General features: G+C 41.8%; 1 protein-coding gene across 1 annotated transcript; it reads right to left on the reverse strand.

The window, feature by feature from the left end:
* Positions 1-342: 342 nt before the first annotated feature.
* snapc1b (small nuclear RNA activating complex, polypeptide 1b) lies at positions 343-23,108 on the reverse strand. Its single transcript, XM_039785811.1, has 10 exons — positions 22,238-23,108; positions 21,422-21,578; positions 21,149-21,289; positions 15,142-15,246; positions 14,249-14,395; positions 13,152-13,211; positions 12,902-12,964; positions 12,288-12,426; positions 10,126-10,197; positions 343-930 (listed from the first exon to the last, which is right to left on the reverse strand). The coding sequence occupies exons 1-10, from the start codon at positions 22,366-22,368 to the stop codon at positions 896-898; spliced, it is 1,050 nt and encodes a 349-aa protein (XP_039641745.1). The 5' UTR covers positions 22,369-23,108; the 3' UTR covers positions 343-895.

Here is a 23,108-nt window from a genome sequence, read left to right on the forward strand (position 1 = left end):
GCCTAAAGGTTAAAGTAGCGAGCTTGTGACTGGGAGGTCGCCGGTGTAATCCCCAGACCGACGGGATGAAATCTGGGTGAGGGAAAGTAAAAGCGCGCTTTGTCCCTCCCTCATTACCACCACTGAGGTGCCCTTTGAGCAAGGGCCTTAACCTCCAACTGCTCCAGTGGAGCTGCTCAGTGGCAGCAGATCAGACTGGGGTTGTACTGGGCAGCTTCCAGGTATGAACGTGGAACTGTGTGAATGTAATCAGGTCGTCGTTACAAATGAGAAATTGTTCTCTCTCCTTGATAAATAAAGGTTAAAAAAAACAAATGTCACAAGAAAGAGACGCGACAAACATAGCATTTATAAAAAAGAAATTGCTTTTATATAAAAGTAAAACTTGATGAACTTCATGAAGAAATGTTTAAAGTAATTCACCTGAACGTTGTATACAGTCACAAGGTATGCTGCCCAACATGTATAAGGCAAAGGGTGACATCATGTCTGTGACTAAACTGACTGAGCGAGGCAGATCGCGGGGATAGCAGATCACCAAGGGATGGCTGTCAAACCACAAAAAGGAAACTGGGAATCTTCTCAGCTCTCAGGAGTTTCTCAGGGTGTTTACATTTAACCAAACGCCACATTTAAGAACAATATTCTGTCTCTAACTGACACGTTTGTATGTTTACGTTTTAGACATTGTGGAAAAAAAAAGTTCATCAGAAAATAAGTTAAAGTTAAAACACTTTCAAATGTAAAAACATTCCCATTTTCCAAGATCGAGAACATTCAAGAGGATAGGAAACTCGTGACAATGACAAAACCATATCAACATTTTAAAACCAACTTGAGATCTAGTGAACAGCAGCTGCAGTCAGGATGCATGCTGACCCCCGCGTCGTCTTCATCACCACTTGAATCGTTTGTACGTTTTGGGTTTTTCTGAACGGAGGGGGAAAGAATCACAAAAGGAAACAAGCAAGGGAATTAATGTGTGAACATTACAGAAATGACTTGCTATATTAGCCCATATGCACAACCCCTCCCTCCCTCCTACCCCCAGCATGGACTGACGTCTAACTTAATACTTGAACTTAAACAATGGCTGTAACCCTATTACTTCAAACCTCTAATATTGACTGGTGATTTGTGTCTATCCTACTGTCTACTTTATTCCTTTATAATGCCCATATTTAATGCTGACTTTTTTAACTTTATCCTTGCACTGCTATATAGCTTTTATATTACTATGTCTACATTATTCTCTTATATTGTCCATATTTAATGCTGGTCTCTAGACTTTATCCTTGCACTATTAGACCTATTTGCTATGACACACCCTCTCATAGAGCACCTCACCATGCAGACTGATCTATCTATCTATCTATCTATCTATCTATCTATCTATCTATCTATCTATCTATCTATCTATCTATCTATCGAAGATTATTTACAGTAAAATATGGTGGATGTTGAGTTGGCATTAAGAGTAAAAAAAAAAAGCAATTTGAGATTCAATAAAATCATCCTGGTAAATGTTTTGTTGCCAAAAATCCATACATTGCCATGAAATTTGGTACAGACATCGAAGGTCGCTAAGCATGCAAGCGTTGCACGGTAATTAACCACAGTGGACATAGTCCAAACTAGTACAGAAAGTGTAAAAGAGTGAACGTGGTGACGATGTGTACCTTCAGGGACTAAGTCCAGTGTGGTGAGACGGTTGATGTGAGTTGTCCTAGTGGCTTCTTCCCACAAGTCACCTGAATATAACACAGTTTCAGTACATGAGGATTACTTCACAAAGCATTCATAAAAGACAACGATCCATCCTCAGAGCCCCGCCCTCCTCTTCCTTACAGTAGTCTGTTGCTATTAGGGCTGCACAATATATATTGTTTTTTATCGTCATTGCAATATCAACTGGCGCAATAAAAAGTTGTGTAAAAAGTTATTATTACATTTTTAATAATCATTTGAATTCCGCGCTTGTAATGCGGATATGAACGGGGGCGCGACTCCAAACCATAATCCGAACTGTGAGTTTTGTGATCCGTTGCATCCCTATTTGAGAGGGATGGGAAATTATATTGCAACATTATTAAAATGTGTGGAATAGTTCCATAAGAAATGAATTGCTCCAAATATAGGCAGTTTAAAACATGGCAAACGTATTGTCAATTTCAGCAACCAAAAGCTGATGCCTGGTTGCCAAGCCGGCAACCACTAGGGTTGAGCCCTGTAAACCCAAAGTTTAGTTTTAGTGCTTTACAGTGCATGCTGGCTCAAGCATCGGGTATACTCGAGCGCGACAACGTGCATGCACGGAAACATATATGCACAACGCATTGTTCTCTGCAGAATTCTCCAAAACACCAGAGGGCGTACAAACCAAATAATCTGTGAATAAGCAAGAAGTAGTAGAGAAGAAGAGAGCGGAAGTAAAGGAAAGCAGGCTGCCTGGCAACGATATTACGAATCCCACTATGGCCACGCCAAGACCCGCCCTTCATAGCATTTATTGGCTAGGCGTCCATGCTTACACAAGGTAACGTAACCCCATTTGTACAGGTCCTATCCCCTGACCAATCAGCTATCTTAACCTTAACCACTCAAGGTCAAATGCCTAACCCCAACCAGCGTAGTTACAAAAATTCAGAGGTGCCGCGACACCTTGTGGAGCCTTGGCGCTGGAAATGACAGCCATGGTGATGTCACTTTATGGCGCGCGCACCTCGTGCTCCTCTCACCTGGAACACCCCAGCTACCATAAACCTAGCTTTACTGTCAGCGGGACCACTTAAAGGCAACTGAGCCTTTGTTATTACTGCTCCCAATAAGTGACAAAATAACGCCAACATGTTCCTATTTACATGTTGTGATTTGTAGAGTGACAGTGTGTACAAAAAACAAGGTCACATGAGACACAGCCATCTTTCAACCGTATACAAACTGGGAACTATATTCTCAGAAAGGCGAAGCGTCGCTACTCTCTGCTCGGGGCTTCTCAGGTGCTCCAAGCATATCACTCCACCCAAGTAGCAGAGAGTAGCAGTGCTTCGCTTCTGAGAATATAGTTCCCAGTATGTATACGGTTAGAAGACGGCTGTGTGTCATGTGACCTTGTTATTTGTACACGCTGTGACTCTACAAATCACAACATGTAAATAGGAAACTGTTGGTGTTTTTTTGTCACTTATTGGGAGCAGTAGGCTAGATGGAGCCGGTTACCTCCAGGATCTGTGCTAAGCTAGGCTAGATGGAGCCGGTTACCTCCAGGATCTGTGCTAAGCTAGGCTAGATGGAGCCGGTTACCTCCAGGATCTGTGCTAAGCTAGGCTAGATGGAGCCGGTTACCTCCAGGATCTGTGCTAAGCTAGGCTAGATGGAGCCGGTTACCTCCAGGATCTGTGCTAAACTAGGCTAGATGGAGCCGGTTACCTCCAGGATCTGTGCTAAGCTAGGCTAGCGGTGAGTTACAACATGCACAGAGATGAGAAGGGTATGTATGGACTTATCTAACTCTGGGGGTTACGGGGAATAAGACAAAGTCCCAATAAAGCTCTATTCGACGGGGATAAGTATTACCTGGTGACCTCCAGTCATTTGTAGTAATTCGCGGAGGTTGTCGTGATCTTAATCCCGTGCGTAACGGCCATGTCTGTAATTTGTAAAGTAATAATCCCCCCAAAATGATCTACCATATTTCGCCGAAAATGGAGGTCCTGTGATAATATTAGTCCCGTACGAATCAGCATCTCGGATTTGTCCAGGATTTGGCGGGGCTTTTTGTTTTTCAAGGTACCTATTTCCTTCTTTTACCCCTTTTATCCATCTTTGGCGAAGAATGGAGGGTGCGTTGGAGTGTTTTGACAGTGTTTTGGGTGCTGGGTCATGTCGCTATACATCATATACAATTTGCAGAAAGAGAAAGATGAAAACCACCACAAGTCGCAAGACAAAAGAATGATTAGATGGCGATGGATGACATGTATAGCAGCATGCGGTAAGTATATTTTTATGTTTGTATCATACATCTAGAGATAACGACAAGACATCTCCAAGCAATAGCTTATCAAAAATAATGCACAATCAAGCGAGGGGGCTCACTTCATAATTAGAGGTTAATGTTACAAATAAATCAAGCTAATAGATTTTAACCTAGTGAAATGTTTAGTTTTATCCATCTAACCGGACCCTGCTTGACACCACCCGGAGAAAAAAGTGAGAGAAAGAAAAAGGAGAGGTCGCAGTTCGGACGATGACTGACTACCCGGTTGAGATTGTGTGTGTGTGTGTGTGTGTGTGTGTGTGTGTGTGTGTGTGTGTGTGTGTGTGTGTGTGTGTGTGTGTGTGTGTGTGTGTGTGTGTCCTCGAGATCTGACCACACACAAACACACATAGCAGAGCTACCCACCCCCATGTTTCTACTGCTGCTTAATGTCAGTAAATTCGAGTAAAATCACAGGCTTCGCTTATCCCGTTCGAATGCGCCAGATGAAAATCAGACGTGGGGGGGTAATTTATAATTCACACGAGGTCCCTAGATAATACTTATCCCGTGTGAATAGGGCTTAAGTCGGCGTGTTCCTTTAAGTAATTATTAGTGTTACATTTTATCTTTCAAATAGAGGTTTAAAAACAAGCACATATCGGCCAAATATCGGCCAAAATAAATCGGCAGCATTTATCGGCCATCGGCTGGCCCTGATTTCTAAAGATCGGCATCGGCCAGAGAGAAACCCATATCGGTCGACCTCTAATTATTATATGTAAGCAGCACTTTCATGTTACCGTTGGTCGAGGTGGAGCCAATGACTTTATAATCTGTTAGGTATTTGAATCTGTGACAGTGCCAATATTTTAAATGAATTAAAATCTTTATCTGAAAAGTTACTTTACTTTTATAAAATAAATGTAGAAGAGTAAAGAGGACAATTTATTTTCGATCTGAAATGTAGAAAATGAAATGGAACTACTCGAGTAAAGTAAATGTTTCTCAAAATGACCCTTGTAATATCATAGCAGCACTGTCAGCCCCTGCAGCAGTATGACAGCAATATTAGATAGGATATTAATAATAAAAACACGCAATGAGTCTCTCTAGGCCTGTATTATAAAACAGCAGACGAGTACAATACAGTTAAATGATACAGTGTCACCATAAACGCTGTGGTGAATTGCAAAAAACAATCCAAATCAAGATAAGAATATCTTCATAATTTAGTACAGGAGGTACAAAAATAGGCTTCCGTGAAGTGGCCATGATGAGGCAACTATCAACTCTCCGGAGTACCATACACTCTGCCCCTGCAGGAATACTGAAGGAATATCAGCCTTTTCTTTGTTTGGGAAATACGAAAGGTCCTAAAATATCAACACTATGGATAGAATGCAGAAAAAACGACAGTATTTGGTAAAAAAATAAAAATAAAAAGACAGTAAATTGGCCTACGCATCCTGTCGTTATCAGTCAGCCAAACGTTACCCAAAAGAAACCAAGGGGAGAGCCTGAGAAACAGCATCCATCCCCGGCACTGACACGGACACACGGTGAGGAGAGGAGACGGTCGTACTTACTCGTCCGAGGCCATGGCTGCGGTTGTTTCCCCTCAGACTACCGGGTGTGAGATCCGCGGCGCAGAGGCAGCAGCATCCCCGCCGCTCCTCATCCTCCAAACCCGCAAATCTGCCCCGCACAGCGGCGAACGGTGACGCCTTCAGGTGCTGTCGGAAACTCGTACACTCAGTGGGTTCATACGCATCTCGTTTCTAAAAACCTTCAAATGATGATTTTTTTAAAAAACCCCCTCCTTAAATAAGTCATTAGAGTCCTTATTTCTCGAAATAATTTGCTCAAACTGATAAAATTTATGAAAGAATAGAACATAGGCCTACCTTTTGTTGATGCATATTTTGATACTTATAACTACAATAACTAAAATGCTGCAATAAGAATATCAGGTGCAGCTCAAGAAGTGCACAGTATAATAATAGTATATACATATATTTTTGGATTCCCCATTCATGAATGTTCCACACCCCCTCCCCCATCCTCTCCAGGGACAGAACACCTCCCTCCAGCAGTCCCTCTCTCTGACTCTCAGGTTAAAGGAGCTAAAAAGATCAAGGCGAAAGGATGGAATCTGCTCCAGACTGCTTAAAGATTGTGCAGATCAGCTCAGTGAGGTCATCCTGCACATCTTCAACCTGAGCCTGAGTCTGGAGCGAGAGTTCCAGTCCTGTGGAAGACTTTGTGTGTGGTCTCAGTACTTAACACTCGCATCCCAGGGAGCCCAACCACTTCAGACCGGTAGCCTTAACTTCTCACGGATGAAGACCTTCTGGAGGATGCCATTATCTATCTATCACACAGATCACTGTCACACCTGGAGAACATTGGGAGCACTGGGAGGGTCATGTTTTCTTTTATTTCTCCAGTGCTTTCAATACAATCCAACCATCAGTGCTCTGAGGGAAGCTATTGGGAGCTGGTGTTGACCCCCACCTGTCTGCATGGACCATCAGTTACCTCACTGACAGACCACAGTATGTGAGGCTCCAGGACTGTGTGTCTGATGTGGTGATGAGCAGCACAGGAGCACCACGGGGTACAGTGCTCGCTCCTTTTCTCTTCACCCTGTATACAGCAGACTTCAGGTACCGCAAGCAGCTGTCATCACATGCAGAAGTTCTCTGATGATACTGCCATTGTTGGGAGGGTATCAGAGGAGAATGATCAGGAATACCGGGAGCTCATCGGTGGACTTTGTCAACTGGTGTGAGTCAAACCACCTTCACATCAACGGCAGTAAGACAAAGATGGTGGTTGACTATCGCGAGGAGGCCACGCAGTACTACACCGGTGAACATCCAGGGTGGCGACATCGAGATGGTGGAGATGTACAAATATCTGGGTGTTTACCTCAACAATAAAGTGGACTGGTCCAAAAACAAAGACATCCTGTACAAAAAGGGCCAAAGCCGTCTCCACCTGCTGAGGAGGCTAGGGTCCTTTGGTGCGTGCAGGACTCAGTTAAAAACATTTTATGACTCTGTGGTTGCGACACCTCTCACTCCCACATGAGACTGGGAGTTCCCTGAGCAGCGAGACTGCTGCGCCCTCAGTACTACCACAGGTCCTTCATTCCAGCAGCAGTCAGACTCTTTAATACATCATCATAATGTAGCACTGCTAGCTGGTTCTGCAATATGAGCATCACTGGACAATACTCTGCACTATGCTTTATTATTTATTACTCTGTGTCACCTCCAACTGTGCAATATTTCATTTCTATTCATCCGCACCTTACTCTGTATATCTGTTTATATGTCTGTTTATTGAATGGTGTTCATTGTGTAAATATGTTTGATTTATTACTATTATTATTACAGCTAATTCTACTTTTTTTCTGTTTCTTATACTTAATGTATATTTTTTGCCTATGTCTACTTAATGTGTATTTGTGTTATTCTGATGTGTGTACATTTTTTCTTTTGAGCTGCGGTAGCACGGGAATTTCCCTAGTGCGGGATTAATAAAGTCTATCTTATATTAGACGCACTTTGCCCATGGTCTTTCAACTTGTCGTGCCTCCATCACAGTGCAAAGCCAATAACGCATTAAATAACACGATATATTTAGGTACATTTTAGTTAAGTTCAAATCTGACTTGTTTACTATTTGTTGACATTTGTTTCCAAATATAAAAATATACAATGCTAATGTATAATGGCAAAGAAAACCACCACAAACCAAAATGAAAGCAAGAAAGACAAATCCTATCGCCACAGCTAGCTTTGGCTAATTAAGCTAAATTGACTTACTTTCCCCTTCTAGCTGTCTTACACAATGTAGCTTTAAACCAATCACAATCGTCTTGGGTGGTGCTAAGCTCCAGACGGAGCTACGGTGCCTCTGCTAAATAGTCTCAGGAAGGAACTTGTTTGGGTGGAACATGTAAAAAGTTGTTTTAGTCTAAAGGCTAATTTGTCCTATCTAGAAGAGCTTTGTACTCAAGTGGAAATCAGGATTTAGCATGGTTAAGGTACTTTTATATTACATATTTAAATGCAGGAATTTTTCTTTTATTAATTCTTTATAGCAATGTAAAGGTAAAACAAATGGTAGAGTGCAGCTTTTCTTTTCTCATCTATGGTCCATGTTTTTCTGTTGCATAATAAAGTTGTGTTGTAAAATAGAAAGTTGAAACACACTTAAAAACCCTGAGAAAAAAAAAAATGAATTTAAACTAATGCATAAATCATGAAACAAAGCGACAATAATGTTAATGGAAACAGGAATTGGCAGAAATGGAGCGATAAAACAAGATTAACAAAAGATTTCTCTTCATTGTACAAGGACGTCCACATACTTTTGGCTATTCCATATGACAGTGAACCAGAGCCATGGCTCTGCTGGCTGCGTCCTCTCCTCGTGGCTCTGGTCTGAGCAGTGGTGGCCTAAAGGTTAAAGTAGCGAGCTTGTGACTGGGAGGTCGCCGGTGTAATCCCCAGACCGACGGGATGAAATCTGGGTGAGGGAAAGTGAAAGAGCAGCGCTTGTCCCTCCCTCATTACCACCACTGAGGTGCCCTTGAGCAAGGCCCTTAACCTCCAACTGCTCCAGTGGAGCTGCTCAGTGGCAGCAGATCAGACTGGGGTTGTACTGGGCAGCTTCCAGGTATGAACGTGGAACTGTGTGAATGTAATCAGGTCGTCGTTGCAAATGAGAAATTGTTCTCTCTCCTTGATAAATAAAGGTTAAAAAAAACAAATGTCACAAGAAAGAGACGCGACAAACATAGCATTTATAAAAAAGAAATTGCTTTTATATAAAAGTAAAACTTGATGAACTTCATGAAGAAATGTTTAAAGTAATTCACCTGAACGTTGTATACAGTCACAAGGTATGCTGCCCAACATGTATAAGGCAAAGGGTGACATCATGTCTGTGACTAAACTGACTGAGCGAGGCAGATCGCGGGGATAGCAGATCACCAAGGGATGGCTGTCAAACCACAAAAAGGAAACTGGGAATCTTCTCAGCTCTCAGGAGTTTCTCAGGGTGTTTACATTTAACCAAACGCCACATTTAAGAACAATATTCTGTCTCTAACTGACACGTTTGTATGTTTACGTTTTAGACATTGTGGAAAAAAAAAGTTCATCAGAAAATAAGTTAAAGTTAAAACACTTTCAAATGTAAAAACATTCCCATTTTCCAAGATCGAGAACATTCAAGAGGATAGGAAACTCGTGACAATGACAAAACCATATCAACATTTTAAAACCAACTTGAGATCTAGTGAACAGCAGCTGCAGTCGAGGATGCATGCTGACCCCGCGGCGTCTCTTCATCACCACTTGAATCGTTTTATGCGTTTTGGGTTTTTCTGAACGGAGGGGGAAAGAATCACAAAAGGAAACAAGCAAGGGAATTAATGTGTGAACATTACAGAAATGACTTGCTATATTAGCCCATATGCACACCCCTCCCTCCCTACCACCCCAGCATGGACTGACGTCTAACTTAATACTTGAACTTAAACAATGGCTGTAACCCTATTACTTCAAACCTCTAATATTGACTGGTGATTTGTGTCTATCCTACTGTCTACTTTATTCCTTTATAATGCCCATATTTAATGCTGACTTTTTTAACTTTATCCTTGCACTGCTATATAGCTTTTATATTACTATGTCTACATTATTCTCTTATATTGTCCATATTTAATGCTGGTCTCTAGACTTTATCCTTGCACTATTAGACCTATTTGCTATGACACACCCTCTCATAGAGCACCTCACCATGCAGACTGATCTATCTATCTATCTATCTATCTATCTATCTATCTATCTATCTATCTATCTATCTATCTATCGAAGATTATTTACAGTAAAATATGGTGGATGTTGAGTTGGCATTAAGAGTAAAAAAAAAAAGCAATTTGAGATTCAATAAAAATCATCCTGGTAAATGTTTTTGTTGCCAAAAAATCCATACATTGCCATGAAATTTGGTACAGACATCGAAGGTCGCCAAGCATGCAAGCGTTGCACGGTAATTAACCACAGTGGACATAGTCCAAACTAGTACAGAAAGTGTAAAAGAGTGAACGTGGTGACGATGTGTACCTTCAGGGACTAAGTCCAGTGTGGTGAGACGGTTGATGTGAGTTGTCCTAGTGGCTTCTTCCCACAAGTCACCTGAATATAACACAGTTTCAGTACATGAGGATTACTTCACAAAGCATTCATAAAAGACAACGATCCATCCTCAGAGCCCCGCCTGCCTCTTCCTTACAGTAGTCTGTTGCTATTAGGGCTGCACAATATATATTGTTTTTTTTATCGTCATTGCAATATCAACTGGCGCAATAAAAAAGTTGTGAAAGGCAAACTCTGATTTCTATAGAATCTAGAAATATCAGCAGAAAACTGCACATTAAAACGTAACGCAACGTAACTGTCATTCTTTTTGAATGGTGCCTTTTATATTCAATTTAATGTTCAATTTGTTCAAAAAAACTAATGATTTCCTTTTTTTTTGGCAGAATACTGAAAGCAGCAGAAATGCAGAACTGAGAACACTTTAATATCTGTTTATTATAGTTATTGCGATATTCAACAACAGTATCGCATATTTTCAGCCCTAGTTACTATCTGTTTTTATTCAGTAATAAACACATTTTAATTATAAATTAGTGTCGTTTCCATTCAGCCAGATGTGACCATGCAAATCCTTCCTCTGTCTGTCTATATATTGTGAAGTAAGCCCATTATTTCTACACATTGTTATTTTTTCTTCTTCTTTTAATATACTCTTTTATTGGCATTACACAGGAAACACATTTCCATATATAGGTGTATGTTTGACTTGAAATGCCTCTTTGAGATTTGTCCCAAACAAATATAGAAACAAGAACACAGTAAAAAGCAGGAACACTTAGGGAGTGATCCTTCCTTTACCATCTGGTCAAACATAAAGTCTGTTACGGTACAGAGTTAACCCAGTTTTCTTTGTGAGAGTGTTTTTACCAGCTACCATCAATATATTCAGTCAATATTTGTCTTTTTTTCCATCAGAATTTCTACACATTATTGTGATTCTACGCATCAGTCGCACCATTAAATTACGAATTTACAGGCACCTAGCACCTAACTTTAACCTGTTTGTATTTTATGATCCATTCTGTTGAAAAGGTTTTGCATTTTATATATTGTATAAAGTTTTTGGATTTGCACCTTATTGTTATCTTAGACCTTTACATTTGCACTCTTTCCACTATGGGTCCTATCTGGCACCCGGCGCAGCACAAAGCCCAACACAAGTGTCTTTGCTAAGTTAAGGCCGACGCAGTTGTCAGTTTCCCGTCCAGCCCCCACGTCCTTTAAATAGCAAATGCACCTGCGCCCATCTGTGCCCCACGGGTGTGCTGGTCTTACAGGGAGGTGTGTTCAGATGCATTCTGGGCGTGCTGGTCTTACAGGGAGGTGTGTTCAGATGCATTCTGGGCGTTTTGCTATCTTGAGGCAGCGGGAAGTGATCGCTACATTGACCAACAAAAACCTGGTCTAAAGTCAATAACGCAGCATTTCATTGTTATTTTAACAGAGCATTAGTAAAATGCTCCTAGGCTCGTGCACAGTGCGCACACACTATGCTTGTTACACACACAGGGACGCACAGCAGCACACACACATGCAGAAGATTAAACAAAAAATATATTATGGTGCAAATCCTCCATAACAGCAATGCTCCAAGGTCCAAACGCGCCTGGCTTTTAAAGGGAATGGGAGATGATCTCTGATTGGTTGATTGCATGTTACGCCCAAAACACACCTCTGATTAATGAGGACACTAAGAACAACCCTTTAGAACCATGAGCCCGGCGCACGGACACTTTCTTCCGCCGTCAAACTAGCAAAAGTAGATTCATACATGCCCTAAACGCACCTGGGCCAGGCGCCTCACACCGTGCGCTTAGATCGTTAAAATAGGGCCCTGTGTGTTGTAACTGCAGCACATCAATTTTCCACGAGGTAAAAAACAAAAGTTTCATCTTTCATCTCTAAATAGAGAGACATTTAAGGCACATAACAAGCACCCATAGGAATATGGTTAACAGCTGTGGAAAAGCAGAATCCAACCTGTCTTTGCTTGATTTGCATTCAGGGCTAAGTTTCATCTACTGGGAGTGTACATTTTGTTCTTATTTTGTGATAGTTTTTCTGTTATTTAATCTCCTCTTCAATTACATGTTGGGGAATAAAGGAAGGTTGTAGGAGGGATTTACCTGAGACATGTACGTTCTCATTGGTTCTGGCTTTGAGTGACGGCTTGTTGGTTCTGCTGTAACCGGACGCGAGGGAGGGTCCCGCCTCGTAACTGGTGTAATCCACCTCCACCTGACGATGACGGCGGGACTTGGAGGCCTGAGAGACAAAATTATACAAAGATTATCTTTTGCATTTAGCATCTTGACTACATTTAGCATAATACACGATCCTCCGAAGGATAGGGCTGGGTATCATTCCAAATGTTTCGATACAGCTACTGATACCAATACCGTGACTACGATACCGGTTCCTTAATAATACTTGTATGATACCAATTTTATAAAACCAAAAGAAATGACAACATTAAACTTTTATTTATTCATTATTTTCTACATGAGTTTTTCCTGTGTGTCTCTACGACGTCTAAGACAGCCAATCACAAACAGTATTAGACCTCGGTAGAAGCATGCTGCGTGCTTATTGGCTCGCTGTTGAAAAGATTGGCATTTTTCGATACTCAATACTTTGGAGCAATTTGGTCGGTGCCTAAAAAGTATTGAATTCAGTACCAAGCCCTACCAATGGAAATGTTCACTCGTTACATATTTAATAAATAGTATAATGTACAAACCTCTGCTGCCTCTCCGTAAGCCTTGGATTTGATGGAGGAGATGAGCTGGGCTCTTTTAGAGCACTGTGGACAAAGAGAATGCAGTCAGTCAACAGCGCCGCCCTCCGGACAAAGTTATTATTACAGCTTCAGTAGAGGTAAAAGGGGACCGACTGCTTGGGAAGTCACTTCAGTTGGAGTATCTCCTAGACACGGGGTGCACCAGGGATGCTTTAAAGGCCTTCAGTAAGTGTAATGTGGCGTAACTCACCTCCTGCTGAGAGGACGTTCCCTCACCGCTGTCTTCATCTTCATGTCCACCAGCCCCGCCCTAACAAGCCAAGACACATCGTCTCATCACATCAGCACTAGTCTATATCGTCAACGTTTCATTTACGGCAGGGGTGTCAAACTTAACTTCACTAAGGGCCACACTGGAAACTAAGAATCACATCAAGGGTTTATCAACAAGTTTATTGACATGCTTTATTTAATAGAAAAAGTCAAACATCTTTTACTGTGTTATTGCATGTCCCATATAGTCTTTTCACTTACAGCTTGGTCGACATAAAGCCCCGAAAAAGTAACTTAACCATCGGAGAAAAAAGCAACAAAAAATGTAGAAAAAAGCAGAGAAAAAAGAACTTCAGAAAACGTGCAAAAAACAACTTAAAAAGTGGCAAAAACATTGAAAAAAAGCGCCAAAAGTGTCAAAAACTAGGCGGGCCCAAATTTATTATGAACCTTAATTGATATGCGGGCCGGATCAAAACCTGCAAGGGGTTGGATTTGGCCCGCGGGCCTTGAGTTTGACACATGTGATTTACTGGATAGCTCCGGAAATTCTGCAAGCTGTCCCTCATATTGGCCAGATGTCCGTCCCCTCCCTCTGTCTCTGTGTTGGCGTTCTAACCTCCGGTGGATTTGTGAGGACTATGGTTAACTGCTCCTCAGATCTCTGCAGGGTAAATCTAGACAGCTAGCTAGACTATCTGTCCAATCTGAGTTTTCTCTCGCACGACTAAAACTACTTTTGAACGTACACATGTTTCACCAAAACTAGTTCCTTCCTGAGGCTATTTTGTAAATTTTGTCATTGTGTGTGATTGGTTTAAAGAAATGGCAATAAGCCAGAGGACAGTTTTCTCCCCCCCTGGAATGTTGTGTGGACTAGCCAGACCCTCCTCCACAGCGCTGTGCAGGAAGGTCTGGCAATGCAAGACTACATCAACAGTGGAAAAAGGGACCATAATGTATCAATGTAAAACAAATGTAAAAGCAATAAAATAACTACAGCATCACTTGTAGATATTTTGGAACACAAAACACAACTTTGATTTGAACAAACTGAACTGTAGAAAGTCTAACCTTCTTTTGTTGCCACTTGTAGAAGTCCACCACAGTACTGCGGAGCTCAGGGACCAGCTCTTTTCGGATCAGGTTGATGGACGGATCCTCCTGCAGACCGACGGACGTCTTCAGCTTTCCATAGTGATCATCAACGTTGGACAATTCCTGCAAAAAGACAAACACAACAGGGCTGCTCGATAGTGGAAAAAAAATCATAACCACGATTATTTTGGTCTATATTGAAATCACGACTTCACACAAGCACAATCCAAAATCCAATCCAAATGTATTTTTAAGGCACATTTAAAAACAACAACAGTTGACCAAAGTGCTGTACAATCAGAAAAAAGAAACACACAGAAAGAACACAATGAACACAAAAACAACAAAAAGACAACAGTTTAACAGAAAGGCAACTATTCTAATGTGTTAAAATATGTTTTAAAGCTATAGTGCATAGTTTCTGTCTCCCCCATGAGGAATTCTAAGTAATGACAACAACACTGTTGGTACGTCCACATGATACAAGCCTTCCGTGATCGCACCCCCGTGATCACTTGCTAAATTAATGTTTTTGTGATCGTTAGGAGCCAAAATCCTCATTAAAATGTTGATTAATTGCACAGCCCTGAAACACCGCGCACTTAAAGTGATGGTTCGGAGTAATTTCACCCTAGGGTCCTCTGCACCATGACCTCGAGCCAAACACACCCCCAGAAGCTTTTTTCACCTGGGTCTAACATTGGACGAGTTAGCGTAGAGTAGCGTTATCAGCTGAATAGCTTAGCGCAGAGGCTAATGGATCCGAAGTGTCTCTTAACATTACCCCACTAATAATTCCCGAAATGATACCAACGTCTACAGTAGTACAAATAGGTTATCTACTCATAAAATGATGGGGGGCTGCTCACCTCCAGCAGCTCGATGTTGATCAGCTCCTGTGGACGAGACGCACGCTCCATGAATGCCTCGCAGAGCGCTGCCCGCTCCATCTTCCTCTTCTTGTTGAAGACCAGCTGGCAGGAGAGGAAGAGACAGAGGGAGAAGCACAAGGAGGAGAGCGTCAGTAGCACTAGACATTAAATGACGTCCCCCTTCCATTAAGCGCCTGGTTTTTATTCCTTCTAGTCCAGGTTTGTGTCGGCCTACTATTTTCTGTACTTGTGTAAAGCGTCCGTGGGTCTCATGAAATGCTCTATATAAGTTATTAACACGCTGGTTATTACAACAATCTCTTAATGCCTTGGCTCGTGACCCAGTGACAGTTAGGGTTGGGTACCGAAACCTGGTTCCTACGCAAACGGTAGTATTCAGACCGGATTAGAACGCAAATTTCGTTTCCCCATTTCGGTTCTGACTGAAATATTTTCCCTCTGTCGCTCCGGACACCAGCAGACTCTTTTTTTCCTTTCTCCCTTTTCTGCCGAGTGGCGCACGTGTGAAGTGCGTGTCCGCGCTATTCTCGCACATGCACTCTACAATCACTGCTGATAGACGGCTTTTTGTACACACTCCGAAACGGACGTACAAATATCACACTTTCTGTGTAGTCTACCGTTAGCTAGCTACCGTAAATGAAGGCTATTTTTAAAATGCCATATTTTCCCTCTGGGCTCACCAAAACGAACGTATAGCCAGGACACACCAACCAGACGGCCGACCGTCGACAGAAAAGCCAGTTGAAATGATCAGTCGCGTCCCCGAGGTCCAAAAAACTGCCTCGGAACACACTGAGGAGACACCGACTTGAGAAACGTAATACGTCTCCATAGCAGCAGGCGGCGCTACTCTGTATTGTTGCCCAAGAAATGAAAACCGGCAGCTGATTGGATGAACGAGTCACATGGGTTTGTTTTCTCCGGAAATTCAAAGCCAGACTGTCATGGCGGCCGTTCAGAATACAATCTCATATTGTACTAAAATAGTTCACTGAAACATGTTTCTGAAAACATTTTAAGAGAGAAATAGGCCGTGCAGTTGCTGAATCTGTCTTCATTTCAGATCAACAAAGGTCAGTTTAAAAGATTTTACTCAGATTTTGAGAGACTCTAGTCACCTCATTCCGCTCCCCATTTCCGGGTGAGTCCTGACTGTCCTGTCTCCGACTGAACATGTCAGATCGGCCAAAATGAATGCCGACAGACCCCCAGACGGACGACGGCACGGGACACACCCAGGCATGAAAACGGGTCAGGGGTGAAAAAGGTGAGAAGGATATAACCCCTCTAGGGAGGTCCGGGGGCATGCTCCCCCGGAAGAAAATTTTAAATATTCCATATTTTAAAGCATCAATCTGATGCATTTTGATATGCATTTTTTGCCAACCAACAATATAATATTTCAATATGCACTCATTAAAGTTAATTTGACTGGCAAAACAGTTAAAGTCTTTCTGACATTACACAATAATAAAAGTCATAATTTTTAAAGACTAAAAAGTTTTGGATCAATTTTTACTTCTTCCAACCATATGTTAAATAAAGAGTCAATGTGGATTTACATATAGCAATAATATCATAATCCTACAATGAATCATTGTGAAAACTAAAATTTACTACTTTGGCCAGGTCATCATCAAAAAAGCGAATTAGTACATTCAAGATTTTGTCCATGTTGATATTAGCTGCTTTATTTACATTTATTAAAAACGTTGCATTGTTTATCTTTTCATATAGCTAGAAGTCTAAACTCTGGGACAAGGCCGTTATGTTTAAATACCTGCCATGCTGAGTCCAAACAGACAGCTTTGTCAAGGCAGTTTGGGCTTCAGATAGCTTTTACAAATCATGATCCGCTATGAACGTGCACACACGTATTGTTTGTATCACGGTCGGTCAGTAAAGGAACAGTCGCAGTCTTAACGGTAGCCGTCGTTGCCGGTAACGTACTTGTATGACAGAGTGCACGGACCGAAGCTTTGTGACTAGCATCTAATGACTAGCAAGCCCTGTCTTACCGCTGCTGCCGTCCAAAACATGCGCTGCAGAAGCAAGCACCCGGCTCCCTCAAACGACTTCCTGTCTCCACCCTTTTCTTCTTGTCCTCCATTCATGCCCAGCGCCATTTGTTTTAACTACTTTCTCAACTAAAGCTGCAAGTTTGATAAACTTTGCCTAAATTTTTTTTAACTGCGTTACCACGGAGAACACACCGGCACCGCACTCTGACATTTTGGCAAAGACCCGCCCTACTTTGCATCTGATTGGCTAGAACTCGTTTCATTGGTTGGTGGAAGTTCGATGATTGGTTAAATCCATAGACAGTATGGTTAAATCCAGCGCATTAAAACAAATCCCATGTGGACTTTTTCATTTATTTATTTTTCTAAAATAGTCATACGCCAGAAATCGGGAACCAGGCCCGAGTACTTACACCCCCCCTCTCCCCCCTTAAACATTTTCTCATTGAATCTACACAATTCACGTAGGTCACCTATTTTGGTTTCAAAACGGCGAATTTCGCCGAAAGGTGAGTGATTTTCATGTCTGCACACCGAACAGACTCGAGTCACTGACCTCACCAGACTGTCCAACGGCCGATTATCGGCCTGGTGTGTCTCGGGCTTTAAAAGCATAGTAAGCAAGTATAGGCCTCTTGGACACCGTCTGAGAGAGGTTTCTCCTGTGCAGGACATGCCATAAGTCAGGAGAGGTGTAGTATCTTGCCAGAGAAGGCAAATATGGTCATTTTTCTGCAAAAGAACCGCTAAAGTTTGAAGCTGGTTGGCATACCAACTCAACATCATTTATTTTGTTGTTACTTGTTAATAGTGTAACTGTTATTTGTTAAATTATTGTAGTTGTGTGTTAGGTGACTTAGGTTTACTTATTATATATTTAAGTACTTTAAAACGTTGCTACATTTAAATAATTTTCAATTTTAAAAAAACTTAATAAAAAAAGAGCCTTTCTTTGATGTCATTTTTCAAGAATCGGTTTAGGAATCGGAATCGTTTTAAAAGTACCGGTTCAGCATCGTAAAAATCCAAACGGTACCCAACCCCAGTGACAGTGATACAGGGTTTAGCTTACGAGACATCCAAAGTAGGCTAAGTTACCGTAAGCAACACCTGACATCCCACGATGCACCTGTCACTTATTCTCTTATTGTGAATAAATGATTTTCTGTCTGAGCAAAACATTCATCACGACTATATGACCTCCCTGTACTGCTAACTGAGTACTCTACAGTGGGTCATACAGCACCGTAAAGAACAGACCTTTAGGACAGCAGGTGTGGTAAAATCACTACCGCTTTAGTCCAAAGGGGCCGCTAGAATCAACACAAACTGAAGTAAAGGATCTCAATACTTCTTCCACCACTGGACTCCAGACCTTGTATAAAGGGCCTCTCAACCACTGAATCTCTAGCCTGGATGCCAGCCGAACTTAGCCCCGCCCACAACATTCGAGGTCGGGAGTAGGACCACGTCAGGCTACTGAATCTCCACAGTACACACTTAAAGGGAAACTTCACCGATTAGCATTAAGCTTTGTATCAGTAGAAACCTGGTAGTATTTTTGAATGACCATGCTTCCCTCCCTCATGTCCCCCTGAGAGGGGAGATCTCTGTATTGTGTATTGTGTTTTTTTGCCCAGAGGCAAAAGACTACAGCCTATACTAGGAGCCACTTCCGCATAGCCCAAAGGGGGTTGGACTGTCGGCTTTTTCTGGAGATTGCCGAGGAAAAAACGAGTGTCAGCCATCTTGAATCCTCGCTTAGCTTCTCAGCAGGAGCAGAAACTGTTCATCCCGACGGAAATTTTAGAACAACAATTATGTGCATTCAAAATACCACACACGTGTACCACCGGGATACATTGGAACACATCGGAGAATATGCAGGACACTTTATTACAGACGGAATACTCCACACACTACGCAAGCTTTGCCTGCACGGAGACCAGCGGTGGTGCTCGATTCCTGTGGCCGGTAAAGTGACCTCATCAGCGGGGAGCGTTGAACGAGTGTGCCGGTGGAAAGCTAACGCTAGCCGGCCACCTGTTCACCAATCCTGCTTGCAAGTGTCCGCTCATTAAACAAACTGGACTACATCCAACTTCAACGAAACTCCCAACGCGAGTTCAGAGACTGCTGTGCTGTGTTTTTGTTGTGGAAATATTGCTGTGGACAATCCACACTGCTGCTCTGTCACCGGGTAAGACTACTAGTGGAGGTGGGCTGTGTTACCCCGGACTGCCTGTTGCAGAAATGGGGTGATTTATATCCAACTAACTGCTAACTGCTGGTGGAGTTTGTGACTGTAAAATGCCGACAATTCTAGCTACATCCCACGCAAATGTACGGCTGTGTTTATACTCGATGTTTATACCACAGCCCACCAAGAGCTAATGCTTGTAGCTATGTGTTAGCCTTCTTTTATTACATGGCTTGGTTGAATTCTAATGTATAATGCGGTCTGTTATTTCTTGTTATACCATGGTCTGGGTGAATACTCGATTCTGATTGGCTGCAGGGTGTCCATTAAAAAGTGATAGAGGACACCTACTAAAGGAGTTCGGTGAAACTGACTGTTTACTGTTCTAAATGAATGCGCTACATTAAATCAATAAGGAAATGTGGATTTATTATTTCCAACTCGTCCTCTGAACACCACAGGATGGCGCTAAAACACACAGGCTGCAAGAAGTAAGTTCTACTGGCCCTCTGGACTGACTTTGTTTCACAGCGAATAACGTTATCTCACATCCCGTTCACTGTTCAGCTCGCTGCTTCAGGCTGCGCCGCTGCAGCCGACAGTAACGTTACACATCGCGGATCAAATTCTTCGTAAAAGTCGTTATATTGTTTTGGGGACAATGACGTGGCTGGATAGCTAGCTTGTCTTGTTGTTCAACATACTGTCAAATTATTTTTACTGATTGCCAACTGTACACAATGTTATTGACTTTGGATCTTGCTAGCATAGCGTTAGCTTTCTGGCTCGTAGCTAAACTGAAGGGTTCTATCGGCAGCTGAGGCGACTATATAAATATCTCCGGTTGCTAAGGGAAAGCCGTATCTAGGGTTAGGTTCATAATTATGTGCGGGAGAGAACAACATTTGCATTGCATAAGAACCTGATGGATGGGAATGATTGTTCCAGGTATTAGTCAAACCGTCAGGCGTAACCAGGGAAACGGAGTTATTGTTTGGATAAACTTTAGATTTCGATTGTAAAACTAATTAAAATATGAACTAATGTTTTAAAAATACGTTATTTGGCAAGTGACCATGGTATAAGCGGGTTAATGCCCGACGAGGAGTCCATTGTCAGGTATTAATGGACTTCGGCGGAGGTTCACGCCTCGCCGTCGTCCATTAATACCTGACAATGGACACCTCGTCGGGCATTAACCCTTACATAACAGACCGTTGCTAAGGATAACACACCGTTGCCATGCATAGCAGAGCGTTGCCATGGACACAGTTCTGTTCACTCTGGAGCTATCAATCAATCCGCTGAAAGAAGTCTGGATAATGTATCAGCTGTGGCCAAAAAAAAGCATGTTTTAAATGTGTAACACCACTTGAGCCACGGTGAAACGTTTTTTCGTGTATATGGTTGAAATGACAATAAAACACACTTGTTGAGTTGATCGTCTCACTGTCTGTCTGTAAAGGGTAGGCGTGGCTTGGGACTGGCCTCATACAGCAGCAAAGCAAGTGCATTCTGGGATTTGGTGTCTTTCATCCATATGAGCCAAAAACAAATTTTCTGGCTTATCTCGGCCTAGAAGGCACCAATTTCAATTTTCTACATTCTACTACATTAGTGACCCAATTTAAAGATATATTCAGCTTTCCAGCGGTGAAATTTCCCTTTAATATTCCCACATATTATAGGGGATATATTTAGAGGTATTAAGTGACTATCCAATGGGACGGTGTGTGTTGATGTAAGGCAGACAGCTCACCACAGTGGGCATGGCGGTGAAGTTGAAAGCTTTGCGGAGCATCAGCTGGCGGAGGATGTAAATGACGTCGAGGTGCTGAGCGTCCACAGCGTCCTTCTCAAACTTCTTCACGTCCTCCCAGTTCTTCAGCGCCAGACGGATCTGCAGCCACACACACACACACACACAGTTTTTATTTATTTTGTTATGTTTTTGCTCTGTTGATGTTTTTGTCTTCTGTCTTGCATTATATAACAAAAATTAAATAAAAAGCCAAAGTGCTGTGTTCCTGACCTGCTCTGGGGGCGAGGCTCTCTGACAGTGATAAAGGCTGTACAGCAGGTAGAGCCCCCCCACTCTGATCTGGAAGCTGAACGGAGGCAGGAAGAAGCTGTAGGCCGTGTCCAGAATCAGACGGCTGAACGCCCGCTTCTCATGATTCACCGTGCCGCTGCAAAACAATTACAGCAACATGGGTTAAATACTGAAAATCTCTAATTCAGAAGAATAAGGATATAGAAGCTTGCACCATGTTTTACACTGAGATTATTCTTTCTCATAATTAATAGCTCAGTAGGCGACCTGTTTATTTACGGTCTCATAATTATGTTTATGGTCTCAAATATGCACTACTTATGACAAGTATTAGTATTATGAGAAACATCCAAGCAAATATAACCTAATATGGTTTATTTATTATGACAAATTAAATAACAAGAGAATTTTAATGATGAAAAAAGCAGTAATACTACAGTGTAGAAATATTCTGTTACAAGGTAAAGTAGTGCATTCAAAATGTAACTGAAAGTACAAAAGTATTAGCATCAAAATATGCCTTAAGCAGCAAAAGAATCCAAAAAGTAACTAAAGCTGTCAGATGAATGTGGTGGAGTAAACAGAACAGTATCTTCCCCTGAGATGGAGCTCATGGCATAAAAAGAAAATCAAAAAGAAATTAGGTAAAGTGCCTCGAGGCACTTTACCTAATTTAAGGTAATTTAAGTACAATTGTACTTAAGTAGCCTACAGTACCTGATTACATGTGCTTAGTTACATTCCACCACGACTTAAAAATAAAACAATAAAGTGATATTTTTGGGGCAAACTTACTAGAAAATCTGTGAGAAATTCATTTCCCTCCATATTTTGGAGAAGATCTCGAAGCGGACTGAGTCGGTGGTCTGGAAGCGGCCGAGCAGCTCCTCACAGTCGGACTTGACTTGTTTCCGACAGAAGTCCATCCCGCTGCTGACCGTTACCGTTACCACTGATGGAATCTATTAGTAACGGTTACATCTAGTCCCGTTTCTACTATTAAACGCTTCTCGTTGAGACACAAACATGAAAACAATAATGTAAACACACGACTCATCAACGACCGTCGAAGGTTTAGTGCGTCATCGGTACCCGACATCTTCGCCATGCTTACGTGATGCCTTCAAGTACTAGTACTTTCAAATATACATATAAACATATTGTATATACAGTATATGCTTTGAACGCTGTGTTTTGGAGAGACTACAGAAATGTGTTTATAACAAGACCGGACACTTTTGCTAAATTCGAATTAAACCTTTGAGTTACATGACAAATCGTATACGTTGTAGTAGGTACATTTCACATACGCAAGGCAAGTTTTCTCTAAGTCATTCCAAGATCTTAACATTTTTCTGGTTGATTTCAATTTGTGAATTGATACATTAACACAGTGAATGCAAACTGCTATATTGTACAAAGAAAAAAGAAGAAAAAAGATGTATTTTCCGTAGCCCCTGATTAAGTTATATTGACTTATTGATGTCATTTATTATGTTTATATACCTTGTGTCTTTTTTTTTATTTACTTTTTCATACATTATTTGATTGATATGTATTTTTTTTTTTTTTATACCATGGGTTAGTACCATGGTAAGTAATATATCAGAAGTTTACTTTGACGTTTTTCGAGTTCAGGAAGTGTCCCTGAACGCAGCAGCCGGAT

This window comes from Perca fluviatilis, chromosome 20 (genome assembly GCF_010015445.1).
Source record: "Perca fluviatilis chromosome 20, GENO_Pfluv_1.0, whole genome shotgun sequence".
NCBI lineage: Eukaryota > Metazoa > Chordata > Actinopteri > Perciformes > Percidae > Perca > Perca fluviatilis.

Bases quoted from the DNA above. Each gene is read 5' to 3' on its own strand.
- snapc1b (XM_039785811.1), bottom strand. From the start codon at position 22,368: ATGGACTTCTGTCGGAAACAAGTCAAGTCCGACTGTGAGGAGCTGCTC. The intron at 15,247-21,148 runs GTGAGCTGTCTG...CTCTCCTGCCAG, and splicing joins TCACCGCCATGCCCACTGTG to CTGGTCTTCAACAAGAAGAG. The intron at 12,427-12,901 runs GTTTGTACATTA...TTTGTCTCTCAG, and splicing joins CTTACGGAGAGGCAGCAGAG to GCCTCCAAGTCCCGCCGTCA.